At 41.8% G+C, this 21,442-nt stretch overlaps 1 protein-coding gene across 6 annotated transcripts in view; it reads right to left on the bottom strand.

The window, feature by feature from the left end:
* Positions 1-21,442, bottom strand: part of SHC4 (SHC adaptor protein 4) — a 164,988-nt gene that overhangs the window by 83,291 nt on the left and 60,255 nt on the right. For 3 of the 6 annotated variants that reach the window (XM_049706059.1, XM_033408412.2, XM_049706060.1), the window contains exons 2-3: positions 7,211-7,281; positions 4,441-4,497 (exon numbers count right to left, since the gene is read on the bottom strand). In XM_049706059.1, coding sequence (XP_049562016.1) covers positions 4,441-4,497; positions 7,211-7,281 — 128 coding nt within the window. The remainder of the gene's footprint in view (positions 1-4,440; positions 4,498-7,210; positions 7,282-21,442) is intronic. The other 3 variants (XM_049706061.1, XM_033408413.1, XM_004281302.3) reach the window with 1 other exon arrangement.

Below are 21,442 nucleotides of genomic sequence, written 5' to 3'. Positions count from 1 at the left end.
CTGAATTATGATCTCTGCTTCCTTGCTGCTTTACCTACTACCGGTCTCCCCAACAGCCTGCTTACTGTCTACAGCAGCAGTTCCAAAAAACACTACTCAGGGTTTTCTTCCCCCATGGAATGGAATGGGGGCAGATCCCTTATGATCAGCTGGAGAAAATGAATCTGAAGCCAGGACCCCAAAAGGAAGCGCTCACCACTCGTTCTCTAACCACTCCCCACTTCCTTCACAGACCCCCACCCCCAAAGGGGTGGCCATCACAGGAATGAGGCTAATCACACACCAGGAACTGCTGCTTCCCAGCTGTCCTGGAGCCTGGCATGGACAGATCCTGTGCTGGGTGCTTTGCGCTTAGCCTGGCTGATTCTATTACCATGTATGAGTTACAAATGTAAGGCAATAAATACAGGAAGAGGAGAGTGTAGTGAGACAATGATCTGGAGGTTCCTCCCACCAGCAGTGTGCCCTGCCCTTGGGGTAAATTATGTCCTGGGGTGATGAACTAAATGTTCCCTCCACGTTTCCTATGAAGTTCTGTTCTTCAGGGTTGAAAACCAAGCCCTGTCCCACCAGCTCTACTTACTGCATTTACCCTGACGTATAATTTATTCTTCCTTGAGTATCAGAGGCAGTTTCCCACCAAGACACAAAGAGGCGTCCTTAGTGGGAAAGGGAAGATCTTTTCTTCTTTGCATGATGTGGGTGCTTATGCAAGGGAGGGAGTGGGCTTTAGGTTTTCGTGACATGATTTCTTGTGTGTGTGTGTGTGTGTGTGTGTGTGTGTGTGTGTGTGTGTGTTTCAGATCAAATGAGGTTTTTGTTTTCTTTATCTTTGTTTTAAAAATCACAATGAATGGTAATTAGATTTATCATGGTGATCAATTTGAAATGTATAGAAATATCAAATCACTATGTTGTATACCATAAATTAACATAATGTTGTAGGTCAATTACACGGCAAAAACAAACAAACTCATTAAAAAGGTCAGATTTGTGTAGAACTACCATGTGACCCAGCAATCCCACTACTGGGCATATACCCTGAGAAAACCGTAATTCAAAAAGAGTCATGTACCAAAATGTTCATTGCAGCTCTATTTACAATAGCCCGGAGATGGAAACAACCTAAGTGTCCATCATTGGATGAATGGATAAAGAAGCTGTGGCACATACATACAATGGAATATTACTCAGCCATAAAAAGAAACGAAATTGAGCTATTTGTAATGAGGTGGATGGACCTAGAGTCTGTCATACAGAGTGAAGTAAGTCAGAAAGAGAAAGACAAATACCGTATGCTAACACATATATATGGAATATAAGAAAAAATAATATCATGAAGAACCTAGGGGTAAGACAGGAATAAAGACACAGATCTACTAGAGAAGGGACTTGAGGATATGGGGAGGTGGAAGGAAGGGTGAGCTGAGACAAAGTGAGAGAGTGGCATGGACATATATACATTACCAAATGTAAAATAGCTAGATAGTGGGAAGCAGCCGCATAGCACAGGGAGATCAGCTCGGTGCTTTGTGACCACCTAGAGGGGTGGGATAGGGAGGGTGGGAGGGAGGGAGACGCAAGAGGGAAGAGATATGGGAACATATGTATATGTATAACTGATTCACTTTGTTATAAAGCAGAAACTAGCACACCTTTGTAAAGCAATTATACTCCAATAAAGATGTAAAAAGAAAAAAAAAGGTCAGATTTGTCGCTAGGAGAGGCTGAAGGTGGAGGGAGGGGAATTAGAGGAAGGGAGTCAAACGTACAAACTTCCAGTTATAAGCTAAGTAAGTACTAGGATGTGATGTACAACATGATAAGTATAATTAACACTGCTGAGTGTTATATATGGAAGTTGTTAAGAGATCAAATCCTGAGTTCTCATCATAAGAAAAACATTTTTTATATTTCTTTAATTTTGTATCTATATGAGATGATGAATGCCCAGTAAATTTACTGTGGTGATCATTTCATGATATATGTAAGTCAGATCATTATGCTGTACACCTTAAACTTATACAGTGCTGTATATCAATTATATCTCAATAAAACTGGAAGACAAAAATAAAAATAAATTATGAAAGAATAATCTTAAGAAATTAAAGAAAGAACAGCATAAAACAAACTTAAAAAGGAGGAAAGATATACTGAAGATAAAGAAATAAATGAATTAGAAAATCAAAGACCAAGTAGATTTGAATAATGAAAACGAAACCTGGTTCTTTCAAAAGAGCAATAAAATAAACAAACCTCTGGCAAATCTGATTTTAAAAGATCACACAAACAAATCAGAAATGTTGAAGAGAGCATAATCACATATACAGAGGCTATGTGAAAATTAGATGAGAAAACTATGGCTAACATTATGCGACAAATTTGAAAAATCAAGATAAAATGCCCAACTTTGGGGGTAAAATCACCCCAAAATTATCTTACCAAGGATAAAAGAAAATTGAAAAGACTAATAAAAAAGAAGATCTGACAATGGAGGTAAAAATCTAACAAGCTCAGAGAGTTGTTTGGGCTAGTTCCAAAGACTTTTATAGTAGCAGATAATTCCAACATTGTTTAAATTGTGGCAGAGCACAGAAAATATAGAAAGGTTCTGCAATCATTCTTATGAGGCTAACATATTCCTGAAACCAAAATTTCGTAAGTATAGTTCAAAAAAGAAAACCCACTTAAAATAAGGATGCAAACATTTGAAATAAAATTTTAACAAGTTGTATGTAACTGCTACCTATGATGACATGATAATTAAGAAGGGTTTACAGCAGGAATTCAATGATTGTTCACATTATAAAACTTATTAATGCAGTTCTCTACAATAATAAATTAAAGGGAAAAGTATCATTTAACCATCATGACATATTAAAACAGTGCCAAAGAGCAAAATTTCCTAATCCTGGAGCCTTAACCTGAAATTCCATCTTCACGTCTATTAGCTGTGTGACTTTGGGCAAGTTACTAAATCTAAATTTCATCTCCTCATTAGTAGAATGAGAGTTTCTAATAGAGATAATCTTAGTAAAAGTTTTGAGTTCCCACTCTCCCCAAAAAATTAAAAAATAAAAATCATGTTGAGAACATTTTTATAGGAGAGAGGAATGACTATGTCATCCTTAGTATGATTTTCATTTTCCCCTTCTCCTATTTCCTTTTGATATTGTTTTCCAGACATTCTGAAGACAACCATCACTGTGAGCCTTTGTCTTCCTAATCATCTTGTTTCTCTTTTCTATCAGGAAAAACCTCCTCCTTTGCCCTTTTGCATGAACACTAGATTACTAAAAATGAAGATGTGGTCCTAAATCAGTCAAGTGGATAAATGCCTGGGTGAGAATTAGTGGATAAATCTGGAGTCAAAGAAGTGTGATGAGAGCTTTGGAAAGGATGTAATCCAGGGAACTGCCGACAAAGTACGTGACCTCCTTGTCCTTTTCTTTTTCTCTGCTCTGAGTATTCTCTGTGCTCTAGAGGTCCTATGGATTCAGCCCTCAAACAATTGGCAGAAAGGTTCCTCATAATGAGAAGAATTTGACTCCATCTTTGTCCTCTGTTTCAAACACTGACCGAACTGCTGTATCTTAACCATGGCTCCTCCTTTATTATCAGGAATTTCATGTTGCCGTCTGTCTATTAACTGGAACAATGTACTAACTAGTAGAGACATGGTAAGATCAATTAACATAGGTAGGACATCAGCCTGAATACACCTGTTTGTATGCGTAGTGGCAATTAGCTACATTAGTTTATCAGCAGTCACACCTGATTAATCTTCTGCTTGATGGTAAATGTCAGGAGATACCTGTGGTCACACAAAATAAAGATCTTTCTTATAGAATTCTAACTGGTCCATTGAATTTTTTTCTTGGGTTAAGTAGGATTATGAGTTAAATGAAACTTTGTGAATATGTGAAATTCAAATTGTAAACTATTTGAAACCTGAATCAACAGTTATATATTAATAATATCTTAGGCAATTGGGAATAGAGCAACTTGAATAGTGGCTGAATGTGAATATATACGGTAAGTTGAGAAAAGAAAGGAGGAGATAAAGAAGGAAAAATTAAGAGAAGGAAGAAGAGTAAATGTTTGCGAAGTAGGGTGGGAATTAGAAGTTTATGGAAAGTGAGCCACCTCAGGCTTCCACAAATCTGCCCAGAGCACAATTTGCCATGCCTGAATCTCATACAGACACATCTACAAGGAATAGTATCCAGGTACTATGCCAGACACCTTCCCTTAGATCTGTACATTAGTCATGAACCGAATCTTCATGGCAGAGAAAGGAATAGTCTTTTACCATTTACTAAACAGTAGGAAAATACAGACTGACAAATTCATAAAGATGTTTTAAAAATAGAAATCAGGAAGTTAGGATTAACATATACACACTACTATATAAAAAATAAATAATCAACAAGGACCTACCGTATAGCACAGGGAACTCTACTCAATACTCTGTAATAAGCTATATGGGAAAAGAATCTGAAAAAGAATAGATACAGGTATATGTATAACTAAATCACTTTGCTGTACACCTGAAACTAACACAACATTGTAAATCAACTATACTCCAATATAAAATAGAAATTAAAAAAATAAAATAAAAAATAAAAACAGATAGTAACAAAAAATAGATACATGGATGGGAGGGAGGATATCAACTAGTATATGGTTCTTCTGCAGAACAATCAAGCAATACAGATCTAAAGCCTTCAAAATATTTATATTGTTTGACCTAGTGATAAACCTTGAAGACATTATGCTAAATGAAATAAATTAGTCACACAAAAAACAAACACTATATAACCCTACTTATATGAGGTACCTACAGTAGTCATATTCATAGAGACAGAAAGTGGAATGGTGGTTGCCAGGGGCTGGGGGAGAAGGGAATAAGAAGTTATTATTTAATATACAAAGTTTCAGTTTGAAAAGATGAAAAAGTTCTGGAGAGGGATGGTGGTGGTGTTTGCACAACAAGATGAAACGCACTTAATGCCACTGAATTGGACACTTAAAAAGGGTTAAAATGGTAAAGTTTCTGTTATACGTATTTTACCACAATTAAAAATTCTTCTGAATATTTAGCAACAGGAAAATGGCCAACATGGGAGAAACAGTAGCAAATATTTTTCAGATTTTCTACAAAAATCACTGTAAGCACATGTAAGGAAGAGAAGATCAGAAGGTTATTCCAAAGCACAAAATGTTAGTAGACATTATTTCCAGGTGAGATTATGAGTGATTTCCTTTTTCATATTTATCTGTATTTTCTAAATGTTCTAAGTAAATATACAGTATATTTATAACTAGATAATAAAATAAAATTTAAAAGCCCACCTACTACATCTCTATCCTCTTACCCTGCTTCATCATTATAGTAATGGCACTTATTACTACCTGAAAGTATATTGTCTCTTTATTTGTTTCCTTGCCATAGTCTGTTTCCCCAGGTAGAATGTAAGTTCTCTGAGGTCAGAGGCATCTGCATCCTTTATTCTTGAAGAGTTTCAGGCACTTAATGAGCACTCCATAAATACTCAAGTGAAAGAGAACAAGTCAAAATGAATGGATGAGGGACTGAACAGAAAATCAGTCATCCTCAAGTATGGACAGTGGCATTCCTTTCTCCTGTATCCCCACTCCAGTCACCTGGGGTAGCGATCCTCTTCCTCCCACCTGTAACCAGCTTAGGATTGCAGGAAGGGCTTTCTCCAGATTAAGCATCATCAGAATGAAATAAAACCTGAAATGTGTCCAAATTAGGGCTAAGGGAGTAGGAAGTAATCTAGAAACCCTCTCGCTTAAAGGATAGTTGAAGGGCCTGAGAATGTGAAAGAGAAGGCTTAAAAGGGAGGGAAGATGTAGCCATTTCCAAACCCTGGAAAGCAGTCAGGTGGAGTCATGCATTTACTCCATAAATATCCATTGAGCCCCTTCCGGGTGCCAAGGACTGAAATAGGCACCAAGAATACAGAAAAAAAAAAAAGAAAAATAGAATTAGATTTCATCTGTTTAACTCCTGAGGGAATACCAAGGATTGGTGAGAAATTTGGAAAGACAGATTTGAATGCATTGTAAACAAAAGAGTCCACAATAGCATTTCTGAAAGATCATTTCATGGAACCCCAGAGATGCGTGGAATGTTCATTTATGTTACATAAAAAAAAGAATTCTGGGGCCAAACAAATTTAGAAAATCTCAAGATGAAGTTAGTGCTTTTTCAACTATAGCACAGGACTTCTCAGGGTCTTTAATACCGTACATCATTGTAAACTGTGACTCTCCTAAAGAGCGTATGATTCCTTTCCCCAAACCTTTTGGTCAAGAGGACAATTTTTCAAGGCCTCGGACTTCCATAAGATGAGCATTAGGAAAAGCTATCCTCTCTTCATAATGAGAACATTCACCTGTGGAAACGGTGGCCTGAGACCATGGATGCAGACAGGCACTGCAGCTTGCCCCTGAGACACATACCGGCACCACACACCGCAGATGCCCAAGTCTTCATCCTGAATCACTCCTATAAATCCAGTCCTCTCACCTCACAATTTTCCCAGTTACCAGTCTCAGCACTCATTTATTCCCCTTTCCATCCTTGCTTTGAACCTGGCCTTAAAGAACCATGCCTTGTGTTTCTGCTTCTGACTTGTGCTCTGTGTAATAATGATTCTGGTTCTTTCCCTAAGCTGCCGGGGGCCACCCTGGGTAAGGGTCCCCGGGTTCAACTCTTTCATCCAGCTCACCTTACATGCAGGAGGGAGACCCAGACAAGGAGTAAGAGTTTCTTGTGTCAGGGATGCCATAAATGGGGAGAGCTTGGGCTTGCTGATGTGGAAAGTTTTTCCCTGTTCTTATTTTCGGCTACTTCTTCGACAGGTCTGAGATTCTGTAATGTCCTATTTCTAGACATTATTTTAAATACATTTAGTATCTGGGAAACCAGCTATCTCTCTGACTACATCATCTTGTCAGTTCTCAAATGAAATGCAGATGCTCTGCCACACAACTGAGAAAGCTTTCACGTGATGAGGCAAAGCTACTCATCGAAGGCCACTGGGCTTTGGTGTACCTTCCAGCCTTATGTATAAAAACCCACGATGCCTTTGAAACCTTGCATGAAATTCCTGTGGGGAGAAACTCTTGTGACTTTAGACTATAGTCCTCAAAGTCTGTCCCAGTTTTGTTCTCTTACCTTGTAACTTGGGTTCTCATTCCAAAATCCAGTGACCTCATTGATTGCAGCACCTCAATACAGCCCATGTACTGGAATAAGAAAAGAAAAAAAAGAACAAGTAGGAAAAAATAGCACAAAGATAGCTCTTAGCTTCAGAGTGATTTCCTGGGAAACACCGTAAATCAGCCCCTGATATCAAATTACATTTGCACACTCAGCCTACCATTGATATTTCTGACCATTAATGGACACAGGCCTTCAACCGCAGTTCAGTTATAACACGTCAGCTGAATCCAAAATATGATATCAGGAATACAGCTGTCATCCCTGACCAACGTGAGCTCAGAGGTTAAGAGCTTGGGCTCTGGGGCCAGACCATGTGAATCTGTATCCTGGCTCTACCAGTTGTTAGTTATGGAACCCCAGCAAGTTACTCAACTTCTCTGCATCTCAGGTTTGTCACAGTAACGTGGGGATACAATCAGAATTGTTGTGAGAGTAAAATTATTTCCTACACGTGTTCTAAGAGCAGTGCCTGATACATTCATGCGCTCAGAGATCAGAGGAAGCAAAACTAAAGGTAATACAGGAATATCAAATCTTCTAGGGAGATAAAATAACATATAAGTGCAGATAATACAGGACAGTAATATAGGAAGGTCTTATTTTTTTTTGCAAGATCATTTATTTATTCAGAGGGTTCAAGGGAAAAAAAAGTCATGTCCTACACCAGGAATGAGTACATTTAGCTTGAACATGGAGTATTGGAAAAGGCATTGAAACTTATAAAGCTAAAAGATGGTTTATATTTAATGTGGCAGCAGCGGGAGCCATCAGGCTGCTGGAAAGACAGTGATGGGATCGTCTGTGTTTGAGGAGCTTTAATGTCAGTAGCAGTATGAAGGTGGGTTCTCGGCGAAGAAAAAGTGAGGATGCTCCTGTCGAGAGGGAAGTAATGACAGCTCACACTGAGGAGGGATGGTGGCAGTAGGAAGGAGGGGACAGATTCAAGTCACATCATAGAAATAGAGACTACACCATTCGGCAGTTGATTTGATCTAGAGAATAAGAGAGAAGGATGAGTCAAGAATGACTCAGATGTTTCCAGCCAGGGTAACAGAGGGAACAGTGATTCCATTAACAGAAAAAGGAAAGCCAGGAGAGGGGAAGATGAGTTGGTTTAGGACCCACTGACTGAAAGACACTGGTGGGGTATCCAGGAAATTACAAGCTGATAGTTGAAAATTGGATTCTTGAATCATGCAGAGGCATTAAGTGTAGGGACTTAGTAGTCTTCTGTGTAGCTTTGCCAGGTGAGGCAGTGGGAGTAATCCTCTTAGCAGGGCCTCAGTTGACGAGGGAGAGTGTTTCTCTGAGAATGAGCTTGGAAATGTTATGAGAGCCAAGTGGTCTGATTGAAAGTGATCTGTAGGCTCCTTGGAAAAGATCTGCTTCCTGTTTAGCTTTCCTCTGGAAGCCTTGCAGCCTCCCTCTGTTTGTGGAAAGATGGCAGGAGCTGGGGGTGCCTCCCCAGATACTTCTTGCAGTATTTCTCAGCGAATTCTACAGATTTCACATCCTAAGAGGAGGTCAGTGCACCAAGTGTTGCCTAGAGCCTCGTGCAGGGTAGAGCGTGCTGGCCAGGACAATTACCTGGCCATTCTCAGCCAGATTCCTGTTCATCACATCCCTCCTGTGGGATCTAGTATTGAGAAAAAATTTTTTTAATATTTTATTCTGTCCCAATCACATTTAACATCCCAAGGCTTGAGTACCTCAAGGAAGTAAGCGATGTCTAGAGATTTCTGTTCAATAAACCATTAGACGTAATAGGAAAGGAAAGCTAGATGTAGCACGGTATTAAGCCCATCTCAAAACTGTCATGAGGGCTTCCCTGGTGGCACAGTGGTTGGGAGTCCGACTGCCGATGCAGGGGACACGGGTTCGTGCCCCGGTCCAGGAGGATCCCACATGCCACGTAGAGGCTGGGCCCGTGAGCCATGGCTGCTAAGCCTGCGTGTCCGGAGCCTGTGCTCCGCAACGGGAGAGGCCACAATAGTGAGAGGCCCGCGGACCACAAAAAACAAAAAACAAAAAACAAAAAACTGTCATGCAAGGAGATTGCAAGGGTCCAAGCTCCATGTTGAGAGTGGACTGAAAAGAAAGTTTTCCTATCCTCACTGGCTGCTCTGGCTTTTCCTGCCTTTCCGTGTCTCCTTCCATTCCAGAACTTAGCACCTGCTCCCCTATTTCCTGCATCCCTCAACCTGGAAAGAATGGGCTCCCCACACAGGTCGGGGAACAGGTCTAGACTATCCTCCAATACCCCCAGGAAGCCTTGTTGGTGCAGAGGTGGGTGTCATCTTTCCCTTCAGCTGTAACTTTTCAATTTAAGACCAGGTGATACAGCCTATCCAGGTACAGTTTTTGAAAATGTGATGAAGCACCTCCAGTTTTCACACTCAGGCAGAGTGATTTTTAAAAAATGAATATCAGGGCTTCCCTGGTGGCGCAGTGGTTGAGAGTCTGCCTGCCGATGCAGGGGGCGCGGGTTCGTGCCCCAGTCTGGAAGGATTCCACATGTCGCGGAGTGCCTGCGCCCGTGAGCCATGGCCGCTGAGCCTGAGCGTCCGGAGCCTGTTGCTCCGCAACGGGAGGGGCCGCGGCGGTGAGAGGCCCGCGTACATCAAAAGAAAAAAAAAAAATGAATATCAGGCCATGTCCCGCCATTGCTTAAAACCTCTGGCATTTATTATCAGAACAAACTTGTTGCCATAAACACTTAAACGCTGTGTTTTCTGACCCCTGTTTACCCCTCCAACTCCATCTGTGTCACTCTGCCCCTGTGCACTTTGCTGCCACATTGGCTTTCCTTCTATTCCTCAAATACACCCAACACTTTCCAAATACAAGGCCTTTGCACTTGCTGTTCCATTGCCAGCTCTGCCTAGCTCTTCCCCCACTGCACTGCAGGACTAACTCCTTTTTGTCCTTCAGGTTTTAATTCAAATGTCACTGCCTCAGAGGCCCCCTCCTGTCACCCTTCATCACAGTCCCTCATTTGTCATTTCATGCCACTATCAGGTTTACTTGTCAATTTGCTTGTTTATTACCTGTCTTCATTCCCTTGGCCATAAGCGCCGTAAGAGTAAGGACCATGATCGCCATGGTATTTCCAACACCCGGGACAACGCCTGGGCCACAGCGAATGCTATAGAGTTTGCATCCAACAAATACTGGATGAAAGAGTGGAGAAAGCTTCTATTCAGCTCCAACATGAGCTTTAAAATGAGCAGAGAGAGGTGGAGGTCTGACCGTTCTCCCCATCCTGGGGGATGAGTGAGGAGGACAGAACTGAGGACTCAGAAAGAGACTCAAGAGGAAGGTGGGGAGAATGGGCCCAACTCCCCAGGTGTTCCAGGGCTGGGGGGTGTGGTCGTGGGGAGCGCCCTGAGCGATCAAGTTGATGGTGGGGACTCCAACTGGGAGGAGAGTAGGCTGCGGATCTGAACAGGATGCGGAGAAAGAGGCAAAAAAATGTCAGCTGGGACAGAAATGCTCCAAGGCTGATGAAGCTCAACGGCCACATGAGGGAGGGTGTCAAATGGTGCCGTCCTCAGCCCAGTGAAGTGAAGCACCCATGGTGGGATTCTGGTTAACAGTGCGGAGAGGGGTTTCTCGTAGAGAGGGGGAGAGCAAGTCAGGGAGGAGGGGAATCTTCCAAGGTTTTGTTCTTAATCACGCTTCATGGCGATAACCACCTCATGCCCGTCCTTCTAAGGCAGCCCCAGGCATTGCTTCCGATCCCCTCCCCTTCCTCGAAACCTGTTTTGCTTCACACGCTTGTCTGTCATCAATGGCACACCTTCTGCCAACCTCCCTGTGATAAACGTGAATCCTAGCCTGAGGTGATCGTGACAATAAGCACATTCCCCGCCGACCCTGGGCACATGAGGAAGAAGCCACTCTGGGCAACGTGAAGGGAGAAAAGCAATGCCTGATTTTTTCCACAATGACCCTGAAGCCCAGATGCAGCTGGTCTTCCCTTTGACTCATTCAGTCCATTCCACTCCGAAACCATCGCTGTGTGGAAGCAGGGAGAGGGCAGTGCATGAAAAGAATCTGTCTGCATCTTCATTCAGGTACCTGATGACTGCCCAAGCGGAAAGTGTCCAGGCCCGAGGGATGAGGAGTTCAGTTTGTTGATTTCAGTATAAACTAGAGATGATAGTACCTCCCATTCATTTATTAAATGTAGATCTGCATAAGACATGCTCTCTGTTCTTAAGAAACCCATTCATTTATTAAATTCACTTATTTATTCATTTATTAAATGTAGATCTGCATAAGACGTGCTCTCTGTTCTTAAGACACCCAGCCCCGTGAGGATAGGCCAACCATGAAAGAGATGATTTATCTTTTCTTTCTATGAGGTTAGTCATTGTTAATTCCATTAAATAGATGAAGAAATTAAGGCCTATTAAAGGGAAGTGCCTGGCTCGGTTTCATGTATTCAGTGCGACTGAATCAGGGCTTATTCTGGAGGCCACAGCCCATTTCTGGGAACCTTTGTGTGAGCCTTGCGGAACAGGAAAAGCAAAAACAAAAGAGTCATCCAGCTGCTCCCACTGACTCTTCCTTTGGTCTTCCCAGGTGTGTAAGAAGGTAACGAGCCTGGGGGCCCCACGGTAAGAGCAGGCATGAATCCAAGCTCTCCAGGGGCCTGCAGGAGGTGGCACATGAGGCAGAAGACACTCCCTAGTTCCTGACCCTGTGATGAGAAGAGGACACTGAAGAGCTTTATTAGAGGCACCCAGGAGCGGCGAGAACGTGGCGACACTCAGACAACCTTCCCATTCAGCACCCGACAGACGGCTCACCTAGCTCCCGGCTCACGCGCTCCCTTCGTGCCCCAAGGCACTCACAATATTTTGTACTGTCTGAGCTTCAGCCGCTTGCTTCCAGGGAGAGATGAACAGCCTATTCATGGCCTGCGTATCTTGGGTTTCGCATTCCAGAGAAGAAATTACTGAAGTTTTCAGAGAAAAGGAATGAGAGCTAACTTATGGGAAATTTTCACCTGACTCTTACAGAAGGATGACTTCAAAAGACCTAAAGAAAAAGGATATATATTCTTATATCCTCAGAAAAAAATGTCTGCAGGATACATAAGACACGGTTAACAGTGGTTACCTCTGGGAATGGGACAGAGGCAGCCTTTTACTTTACATTTTTGTATTGCTTATGTTTGAAAATAAGTAGATGGTATTATTTTAGAGTTTAAAAATTAAATAAGGCCTACCACTTAACCTCTTGGGATCACAATTTATAAATTACTAAGTAGGGTTAAATCCCTTTTTTTCAATGGCATATTCCCTTCCTTAGAATGTGCCTGTCCCTGTGCTAGGAGAATGGAGAAATATTGTTCAAAAGAAGGTTAAAGGCATTGGCCCTGCACTTAATAAGATGGGAAGGAATGACACTTTGAAACAACCAGAACACTGAAGAACAGTATATCAAATACGATAAGACAAGGGTCTGACCTTCATGCAATAAATGTTCAACAATGGTAGAGGCCACCAATGTGGTCTGAAGACACTGCAGGATTTTTCTGTCACCTCTAAATAACATCTAGTCTTTCCCATTTAGAAAAAAATGTTGGGGGGAATGGGGAGAGCTCATTCTCTTCATAACCTTGAGACATTGTCTCCACTTCTTTACTTTCCATTCATGCTTCAACCCACTACAGTAGTTTCTGGTCTCAAGACTCTACTGAAACTCCCTGAGCAAACCAATGATCTCCTCGTCCACTGTGACCTGTTCTGGTCTCCAATTCACCTACCCAGAGCAACTGCCATTGCTGACCTCTAGCCACCTCCTTCTCTTTCCTTGGAGCGTCTCTCCTTGGTTTTCTTGAGAGTATTCTCTGGTTCCCCATCTTTATCCTCTGACTCTTCCTTCTCTGCCTCCTTTGCTGCTTCCTTTTCCCGCCCTGTCTTTTCTTTAAACAATGTCCCTTCTCCCGTCACTCTATACCATTGGTTCTTAACTCTGACTGCATATTAAAACGCCAGGGAAGCTTAGAAATTCTGGTTCCCGAGTTTTACTCCAATCCAATAAAATCAATCCCTACCATGTATACTCCTTTGCCTTCACTTATTGCCTGGATGTTGACGGCACACAGATTTTCAACCCAAGCTCTCTCCCAGGTTCCAGATCTGTATAATCACAGGAATATTCCACTTGCATCTCAAAGTCAACAACTCCAAATTATTCCTCTACTTTCATTTCTGATCTCAACCAATGGTATCACCATCTACCTCTTTATACAAACCAGAAAACGCACCTCTTCCCTTTCTTTCAAACCCCTCATCCAACCAGGGGCCAAGTTCCATCAATTCAATCATCTCTCACATCTGCCCTCTCTTCTCCCCTCAGCTCCACACTCTGCCCCAAATTGTACCACCCTAGTTTAGGCACACTCTGTCTCTCAACTGCAATAGAGTGGATTCACATCCATTCAATGCACTTAATTCAACTACTATATCCATTTGGCCGGCAGAACATAAGAGATCAGTCCCTTCGTTCAGCCCTTCAGCCCCCAACCCTACTCCTCAAAGACTTTGACCTCAACTGCCCCAGGAAAAGGGGACCTCTGCAAATTCAAACAGAAATACGAGTGAATGACTCTGAGCCTGGATGGTCCAGGTACACAAGTGTTAGAGATTTCAGGGATTACCCAGTGCATTCTTTACTCTACCTGAGCTTCACCCTGGTTTTGAATTTAGAGCACAATCCCCCGAAGGAGTGTCCTACCCTCTGAATCTGCCTTTCCCAGTACAGCCAGCACCTTACTGAAATGCAAGTCTAGCAGGATATCACTCCATCCTATCACATCTCATTCCCACTTAAAACCCTTCAGACCCCCCCACCTTCTTAAAGCAGAGCTTCTCAAACTTCAGAGAACTTCAGAGTCAACAGAGAAACTTCAATGGTAGATTTAAAAAAACAGATTCCTAGGGTTCTGACAGATTCTGCTTCAGTCGGTCCAGGAGATTGCATTTTAATAAGCATTCATGGGTTCTGCTATAGCTAGTCCAAGAATTAACACTTTGGAGAAAACATCAGTCTTCAGGAAGAGATCCTACTTTCTTAGTTTAATGGACAAGGTCTCCAGCTATTATCATTCAAAAGTCACTTACATGAAACCTCTCCTCTTTTCCTCCTTTCTTACCTTCAGTCTTGACCACTACCTTCTCTGGACCCTCCTCCACACACTGTATGGATGTCCAGAAGACCTTTCATAAAACAGTAATTGTCCATATGGCTTTTATTGGTCAATGTGTGTGTATCTCTTTTAGGATAGGAATAGTGTCTGTTTGTATCCTCAGTGTTGAGCCTAGCTCACCAATGTTCCTGAGATGAATGAGTAAAATAGGGCTTGAATAACTTTTAAGAAAAGATAGGATGTGTGTATAAAAATAATTATATTAAGGATTTAGATCATATTAATCCTTTTTTTCAAACTGAATCTCATCTAACTTAGGTATTCCAAAAGAATAATCATAAAGGTCAAAAACTCAATGCTTAATAATTAAGGCATTGGGCTTCCCTGGTTGCACAGTGGTTGGGAGTCCGCCTGCCGACGCAGGGGACGCGGCTTCGTGCCCCGGTCCGGGAGGATCTTGCATGCCGCGGAGAGGCTGGGTCCGTGAGCCATGGCCGCTGAGCCTGCACGTCCGGAGCCTGTGCTCCGCAGCAGGAGAGAGGCCACAGTGGTGAGAGGCCCGCGTACCGCAAAAAATAATAATAATAATAATAATTAAGGCATTAATGAGTGAGTGGATCCAGGTAGAAGAAAGTAGCCAGATACAGGCAAATCTGGAATTATACGGCATACAAGAAAGACAAAACCCAAAGTACTCACTCTAGCTACTTCTTGTCATTTGGGAAACCAGGTCTGATTTTTCAAGAGAAGTCAGAAATAAGACTTTATTTATGAATTTTCCTAAGTTTTAAAACCAACAGGTCACAATGAACAATCCAAAATTTAAATTTAAAAAATCTATTTATAATAGAATCCAAAGCAATAAAATATTTATGAATAAATTTAACAAAATAAATACAAAATTTATGCTTTGAAACTATAAAATATTGTTGAAAGAAACTCAAGAAGACCAAAACAATTGGAAAGACATTCCAAGTTCAGAGATGGGGAAGACTTAATGTTAAGGTAGCAGTACTCTTCAAACTGATCAACTAACTCAACTAATTGCATAAAGAAAGACATATAGATCAGTGAAATAGACTTGAGAATCCAAAAATAAACCCTCACATTTACTGTCAGTAGACTTCTGACAAGGGCACCAAAACAATTTAAGTGGGGGAACAACAATGTTTTCAACAAATGGTGCTGGAGCAATTGGATATTAACAGAATGGAATAACATACAAAAGAATGAAATTAGATCTCTATTCGATACCATATGCAAAAATAAACTCAAAATGGATCTAAGACCTACATATAAGAGTTAAAATGATAAAACTCTTAAAAGAAAATAGGCAAAAATCATCAGGACCTTGGATATGATACCAAAAGTACAAGCAAACAAAGAAAAAAACAGATAAATTGAATTCCATAAAAATTACTTTTGTGCTTCAAGGGACACTATCAAGAAAATGAAAAGACCATGCACAGAACGGGAGAAAATGTTTGCAAATGATTTACCTGATAAGGGACTTGCATCTAGAATACATAAAGAACACAACTCAATAATAAAAAGACAAATAACCCAATTTTTAAATGGACAAATGATCTGAACAGACATTTCTCCAAATAAGATATACAAATGGCGAGTAAGCACATGAAAACCTGCTCAGCGTCATTCATCACTAAGGAACTGCACATCAAAACCACAGTGAGATACCACTTCACACCCTTTGGAATGGCTATAATTAAAAAAAAAAAAAACTGAAAATGGAAAGTGTTGGCAAAGGTGTACAGAAACTGGAACCCTCATACGTTGGTAATGGGAATGTAAAATGGTGAAGCCATGAGGGAAAACAGCTTGGCAGTTCCTCAAAAAGTTAAACTAAGAATTACCATATGGCTCAACAATTCCACTCCTAGATATACACCCATGAAAAGTGAAAACACATGTTCACACAAACACTTGCAGTCAAATGTTCATAGTAGCATTAGTCATAATGGCCAAAAAGTAGAAACACCTGAGTATCCATCCACTGATGAATGGATCAATAAAAAGTGGTATTTCATGCAATGGCATAGTGTTTGACAATAAAAAGGAATGAACTGCTGATAAATGGTACAACATGGATGAACCCTGAAAATATTTTTCTAAGTGAAAGAAGACAGTCACAAAAGACCACATATTGTGTGATTCCATTTATATGAAATGTCTGGAATAAACAAATCTATAGAACTAGAAAGGAGGGTTGGAAGGTTTGGGGGGATGCGGTATGAGTGCTACAGGTTACAGGGTTGCTTTGGCGGTTGATAAAGATGTTCTAATACTGGTGATGGTTGCACAACTCTGTGCATATACTAAAAGCCATTGGATTGTACACTTGATATGGGTGAATTGTATGGAATGTAATTATATATCAATAGAACTATTATCAAGCAACAGTAACAACAACAATAATAGGCCAACAAATAATATCTTCAGGCAGTGTGGGATCCTGATATAAATTATTTAGAAAATACGTGTGAATGGATGAATAATCAATCTATGGATGAGGCTTCAGAAATGATTGTAGTTGTTTGAAATCTTCAGCACTCTTGAGGCAGAGGTCATTGCTCTTCCTCTGGGCTCCCAGAACATCTTGGTCACACCACAAGGTTGTACTCACCCAGTGGTGCTGCAATTTATCTGTTTAAATGTCTATGCCTGCTCGCTGCTGGACTGTGGGCTTCTCAAGGGCAGGCAGTGAGTCTTAGTCATCATTATCCCCAGCACCTCTTACAGGGCAATAAACAATTTATTTGAATGAAGTAGCCAAGAAATAATGTTCAGGAAGTCTCAAAATAACCTGCATCCTAACTGGTCCATCTGTAATGTGTTCCTTCTTAAAGAGGTATATTTCCAGTTAAAATAATCCTGAAGTGAAGCTGGTCAAAGCCCTCCTTGTGCCAGGTGTGAGTCGGAAGTTGCATGTGTGAGAAGGGAGTGGAAAGTCCTTCCCTGTTTAGTGCAGCACCAATCTATGCAAACCTGGGCAGATGGACACTGGGGAGGGGGACTCTGCCTCTGGAATGGGAGCAACACCGGGGAGCGAGTTCAGGGGGGAGATCAGTGAGACAGGCCTCAAGGGAAGAGGCACAAGGGGTTTTAGCAAACACTGCCTTTTCTTCCTCTTTTTTTTATTAAATTGAACTATAGTTGATTACAATATAGTGTTAGTTTCAGGTGTACAGCTTCAGATTCCTTTCCATTACAGGTTATTGCAACATACTGAATATAGTTCCCTATGCTAAACAGTAAATCCTTATTGTTTATCTACTTTATATATAGTGGTGTGTATCTATTACTCCCATACTCCCAATTTATCCCTACCCCTACCCTTTCCCCTTTGGGAATCATAAGTTTATTTTCTATGTCTGAGAGTCTATGAACACTGCCTTTTCTTAGATGATCTCACAGCACCTTTGAAACTTCCCCTCCAAGAGCACAGGGCTGCTGACACTTTCCTGCTCTCCACCATTCTTTGTCTTCTTGTATTTGCTTTTCTTCAGAGCACTTATTGCTGACAACAGTCAGTATTTGTTTGTTCATAGTCTGTCTCCCCCACTAGAAGGTTAGTAGCGGAAAGCAGGACTGCTTTCTCTCCAACACCTAGAGTACTGTCTGGTACACAGTAGTCCCTCAAAATAAATTTTGGTTGATTAAATTGAACAGGTTTTTAAAATCCAAACATCTACCCTGATGAAAACTCCTTCTGCTCCAGGTTCAAAAGCCTGAAAATTTGGATTTGGTCATTCATTCCCACTTGGGGTCTTTGCAACCAGGGAATTTCAATCCTCCGAGTCCTTAATGTTTACAAAGATGGAATCTCCTAAAGTAAGTTGTGTGTTCTGCTTCTCCTTCCAAAAACAAGATCTCTCTCTCCAGGTTTCCTGTCCAAGCCAAAGCAGGGCTGTGAAGGGAGCAAACCCTATCACTCTGGCCCAGATCCTCACCTTCTATGCTCCTTCCCCACTAAGTAGATTCCTTCGCCTGCAGCAGATGGAGAGAGCACCTATATTTTAAAAGTCCATTCCTAGGGGGCTTCCCTGGTGGAGCAGGGGTTAAGAATCCACCTGCCAATGCAGGGGACACAGGTTTGAGCCCTGGTCCAGGAAGATCCCACATGCCGCGGAGCAACCAAGCCCATGCGCCACAACTACTGAACCTGCGCTCTAGAGCCCATGAGCCACAACTACTGAGCCTGTGTGCCACAACTACTGAAGCCCGCATGGCTAGAGCCTATGCTCCGCAACAAGAGAAGCCACCGCAATGAGAAGCCCATGCACCGCAACAAAGAGTAGCCCCCGCTCACTGCAACTAGAGAAAGCCCGCGTGCAGCCACCAAGACCCAACACAGCTAAAAAAGAAAAAAGTCCATTCCTAGTTACCCTAAGGCAAGCAGGACTGAAAACATCTTAAATATAATCTCCTGGGGAATTTTAAAATTAAATACGGGCATTTCTAAGTTGATTCAGAAGAAAAGTTTCTCTTTAACAGTGGGCAACCAGGATCCTGCAAATAGAGTGTCTTGAGGGCCAGAAGTCCAGGTAAGCAATAAAGATCTTGGTCTGGTTGGCATTTTGTTGACACTCTAATATGCTACGATATAAGTTGCCTACCAGCAACCAAAAAAAAATTTCAATTCATCTGAAAAAGAGTACTGGTTGTCTGTGGGCAAGGAAAGTATGACAACCATCTGCGTTACACGAGGCGGCTGTGCAGCATCTCATACCAACAGTCCTACTTGCATGGAAAATCCCTTACACTCAGGAATTTTTTTGAACTGAGAGAGGTTTCATCTCTGCCTACAGACCTGAGCACAGAACAGTCAGTCAGCTTGAGGGTCATCCCTGCAGCAAAATCCACACTGAGACCATTTGGAGGGCTCTGACCTCTCCTAGGAATAACTTTACACCCACGTCTTGGGAGACACGAATGGCTCTTTCTGCTGCTGGGCACAGCCAGAAAAGTCATCGTACGTGATCATGAGCTTTTGTAGGAACAGCGATTTACGTTGTCTGTTCTCACAAGTGTTATCTCATTTGATCCTCACGGTGAAACTGTGACAGAACGTGAACGGGTGTATGATACCACTTTTACAGATGGGAAACTGATTCTCAGGGGTTCAGTGCTCTGCTCAAGGGCCACAGGACTGGTTCATGGAGAACCCAGATCTTTTGATGCTTAAAGCTATGCTATTCCACGTCATCTCCCTGACCTGGAGAAGTTGACCATCTAGGGGAGTCTCCAAGCCCTACATCTATAAAAAATACAAGCTAATGCACAGTGATGTTGAACACCAATGTAAGAGACTCAGGTGTGCAATTTCCCCACAGTACCTGGGTCAGGTAAGAGAAGATTCCCCGTGATGCTTACCTCCTTGCAGTGCCCTATGTTACATGATGGGTAGAGTCCAAGGAGACATGTAAAATGAAAATGAATTCAGGGAACTGAAAACTTATGGATTGAAGACATTGCATTGTATCTCTCCTCCACTCACCTACCCAAACAGTCATTTTATATATATATATATATATATATATATATATATATATATATTTCTCTTTTTAATATATATATATTTTTTCATTATAGCATGAAGAGGAAGAGTGGGAAAGCCAGGCATCCTCTATAGGCGGCAGATGTTTTTATATTCTATAATAACTTATAGGAACTTGAGGATTGATTGCTGCAAACATCACCTAAAACAGTAAGTTCCCCACGGTGTTGATCACCCTTTGTGTTCTGGAGAAATAAACACTGCATCGTACAAAGGTGAATTCTCCATGAAAAAATATTCTCAGTGTGCTCTTTGCAGAAACTCCTTGGGGGCCTTATATCTTACATTCAATTTTAGTATTGTTGAGATTCAAAAGCTGCGACCAATAGCTTCAAGCTAAGTCCTTTGTGGAGAAGATCAAGTGTTGGCCCTGTGACCCAGTCTCCTAAGAAACTATTAAGAGAGTTTTATCACTGTGTAGGTATAATCCTAGGAAATCAAGAATGCTATTTCCTGTTGTTCTTGGAGAAGGCCTCTAACCTGGAGGACTGGCCCCCATAATAAAAATGAGATTTGGAATATTAGCCCTATTCAGATTACGTTGCCCTTGAAATAGCAATTGACTACTCTCTCCTGGTGGATACAGTGAAATCCGAAGTTGTGTCAAAGCATTAACATGTTCAGAAGAGAAGAAGCCTTAGCAGTGCTGCTTACAGGAAGAACAACTGAATAACTGATCCCGACAGCCATTTAACTAGAGACCTGTGGTTAAAAAGGCAATCTTTCTCTTATTCCCTGGAAGATCCTCATGCTTCTGGACACTATCGTCTACGCCGCTGAGACACTGGGATTGCTTATTAACACAGAATGACCTAGTCTATCCTGACCCATATGGCAACCACGAAGGCGGAGAAGGAACAGACCACAGAGTCTAGAAGCATGGGCTCTGGGAGTCAGGCAGGCGGGGTCTGAAACTCAGCTTTGCATGTGTACTACCTGTGACACCTTGGGCAGATAACTTACATCTCAAGGACTCAGTTTCCTCATCTGCAAAACAGGCACAATGACTTATCTGTTTCATAAGTTTATTATGAGGCTCAAATAAGGTAATGCAGGTGGTGCGCTGAGCACAGTGATAGAAGGGCTCAGAAAAAGTCAGTGACTCTCCTGGGATGCCTCCTAGTGTGGGGAGCTGATGAATAAGCCTCAACTACGGTGAAGCGACCTCAATCGAGAGCACTCTTTACAGGAGTGTGATAAACACTGGGATGCAAGGTGCTATGGGAGTATGTAGGAGGGGCTCCAACCCAGCCTCAGGGAGTCAGGGAAGATGTTTCAGAAGAAGGCATGCTGGTGTGAGTCGTGATGGGCAACGAAGGAGAGGATGGGGGAGGGTGTGAGGCAGTGGGCACAGCATGTGCAAGAGGTAAAGGGCAAGAATAAGTGGTGCTCCAAAAGCCCTCGATATTCAATATGACTAAAGTCCAGAGATATGGCTGGAGGT

The sequence above is a fragment of the Orcinus orca genome, chromosome 2 (genome assembly GCF_937001465.1).
Source record: "Orcinus orca chromosome 2, mOrcOrc1.1, whole genome shotgun sequence".
In the NCBI taxonomy this organism is placed as follows: Eukaryota; Metazoa; Chordata; class Mammalia; order Artiodactyla; family Delphinidae; genus Orcinus; species Orcinus orca.
The sequence above is the reverse complement of the archived record's forward strand: the minus strand, read 5'-3'. Positions and strand labels throughout refer to the sequence as shown.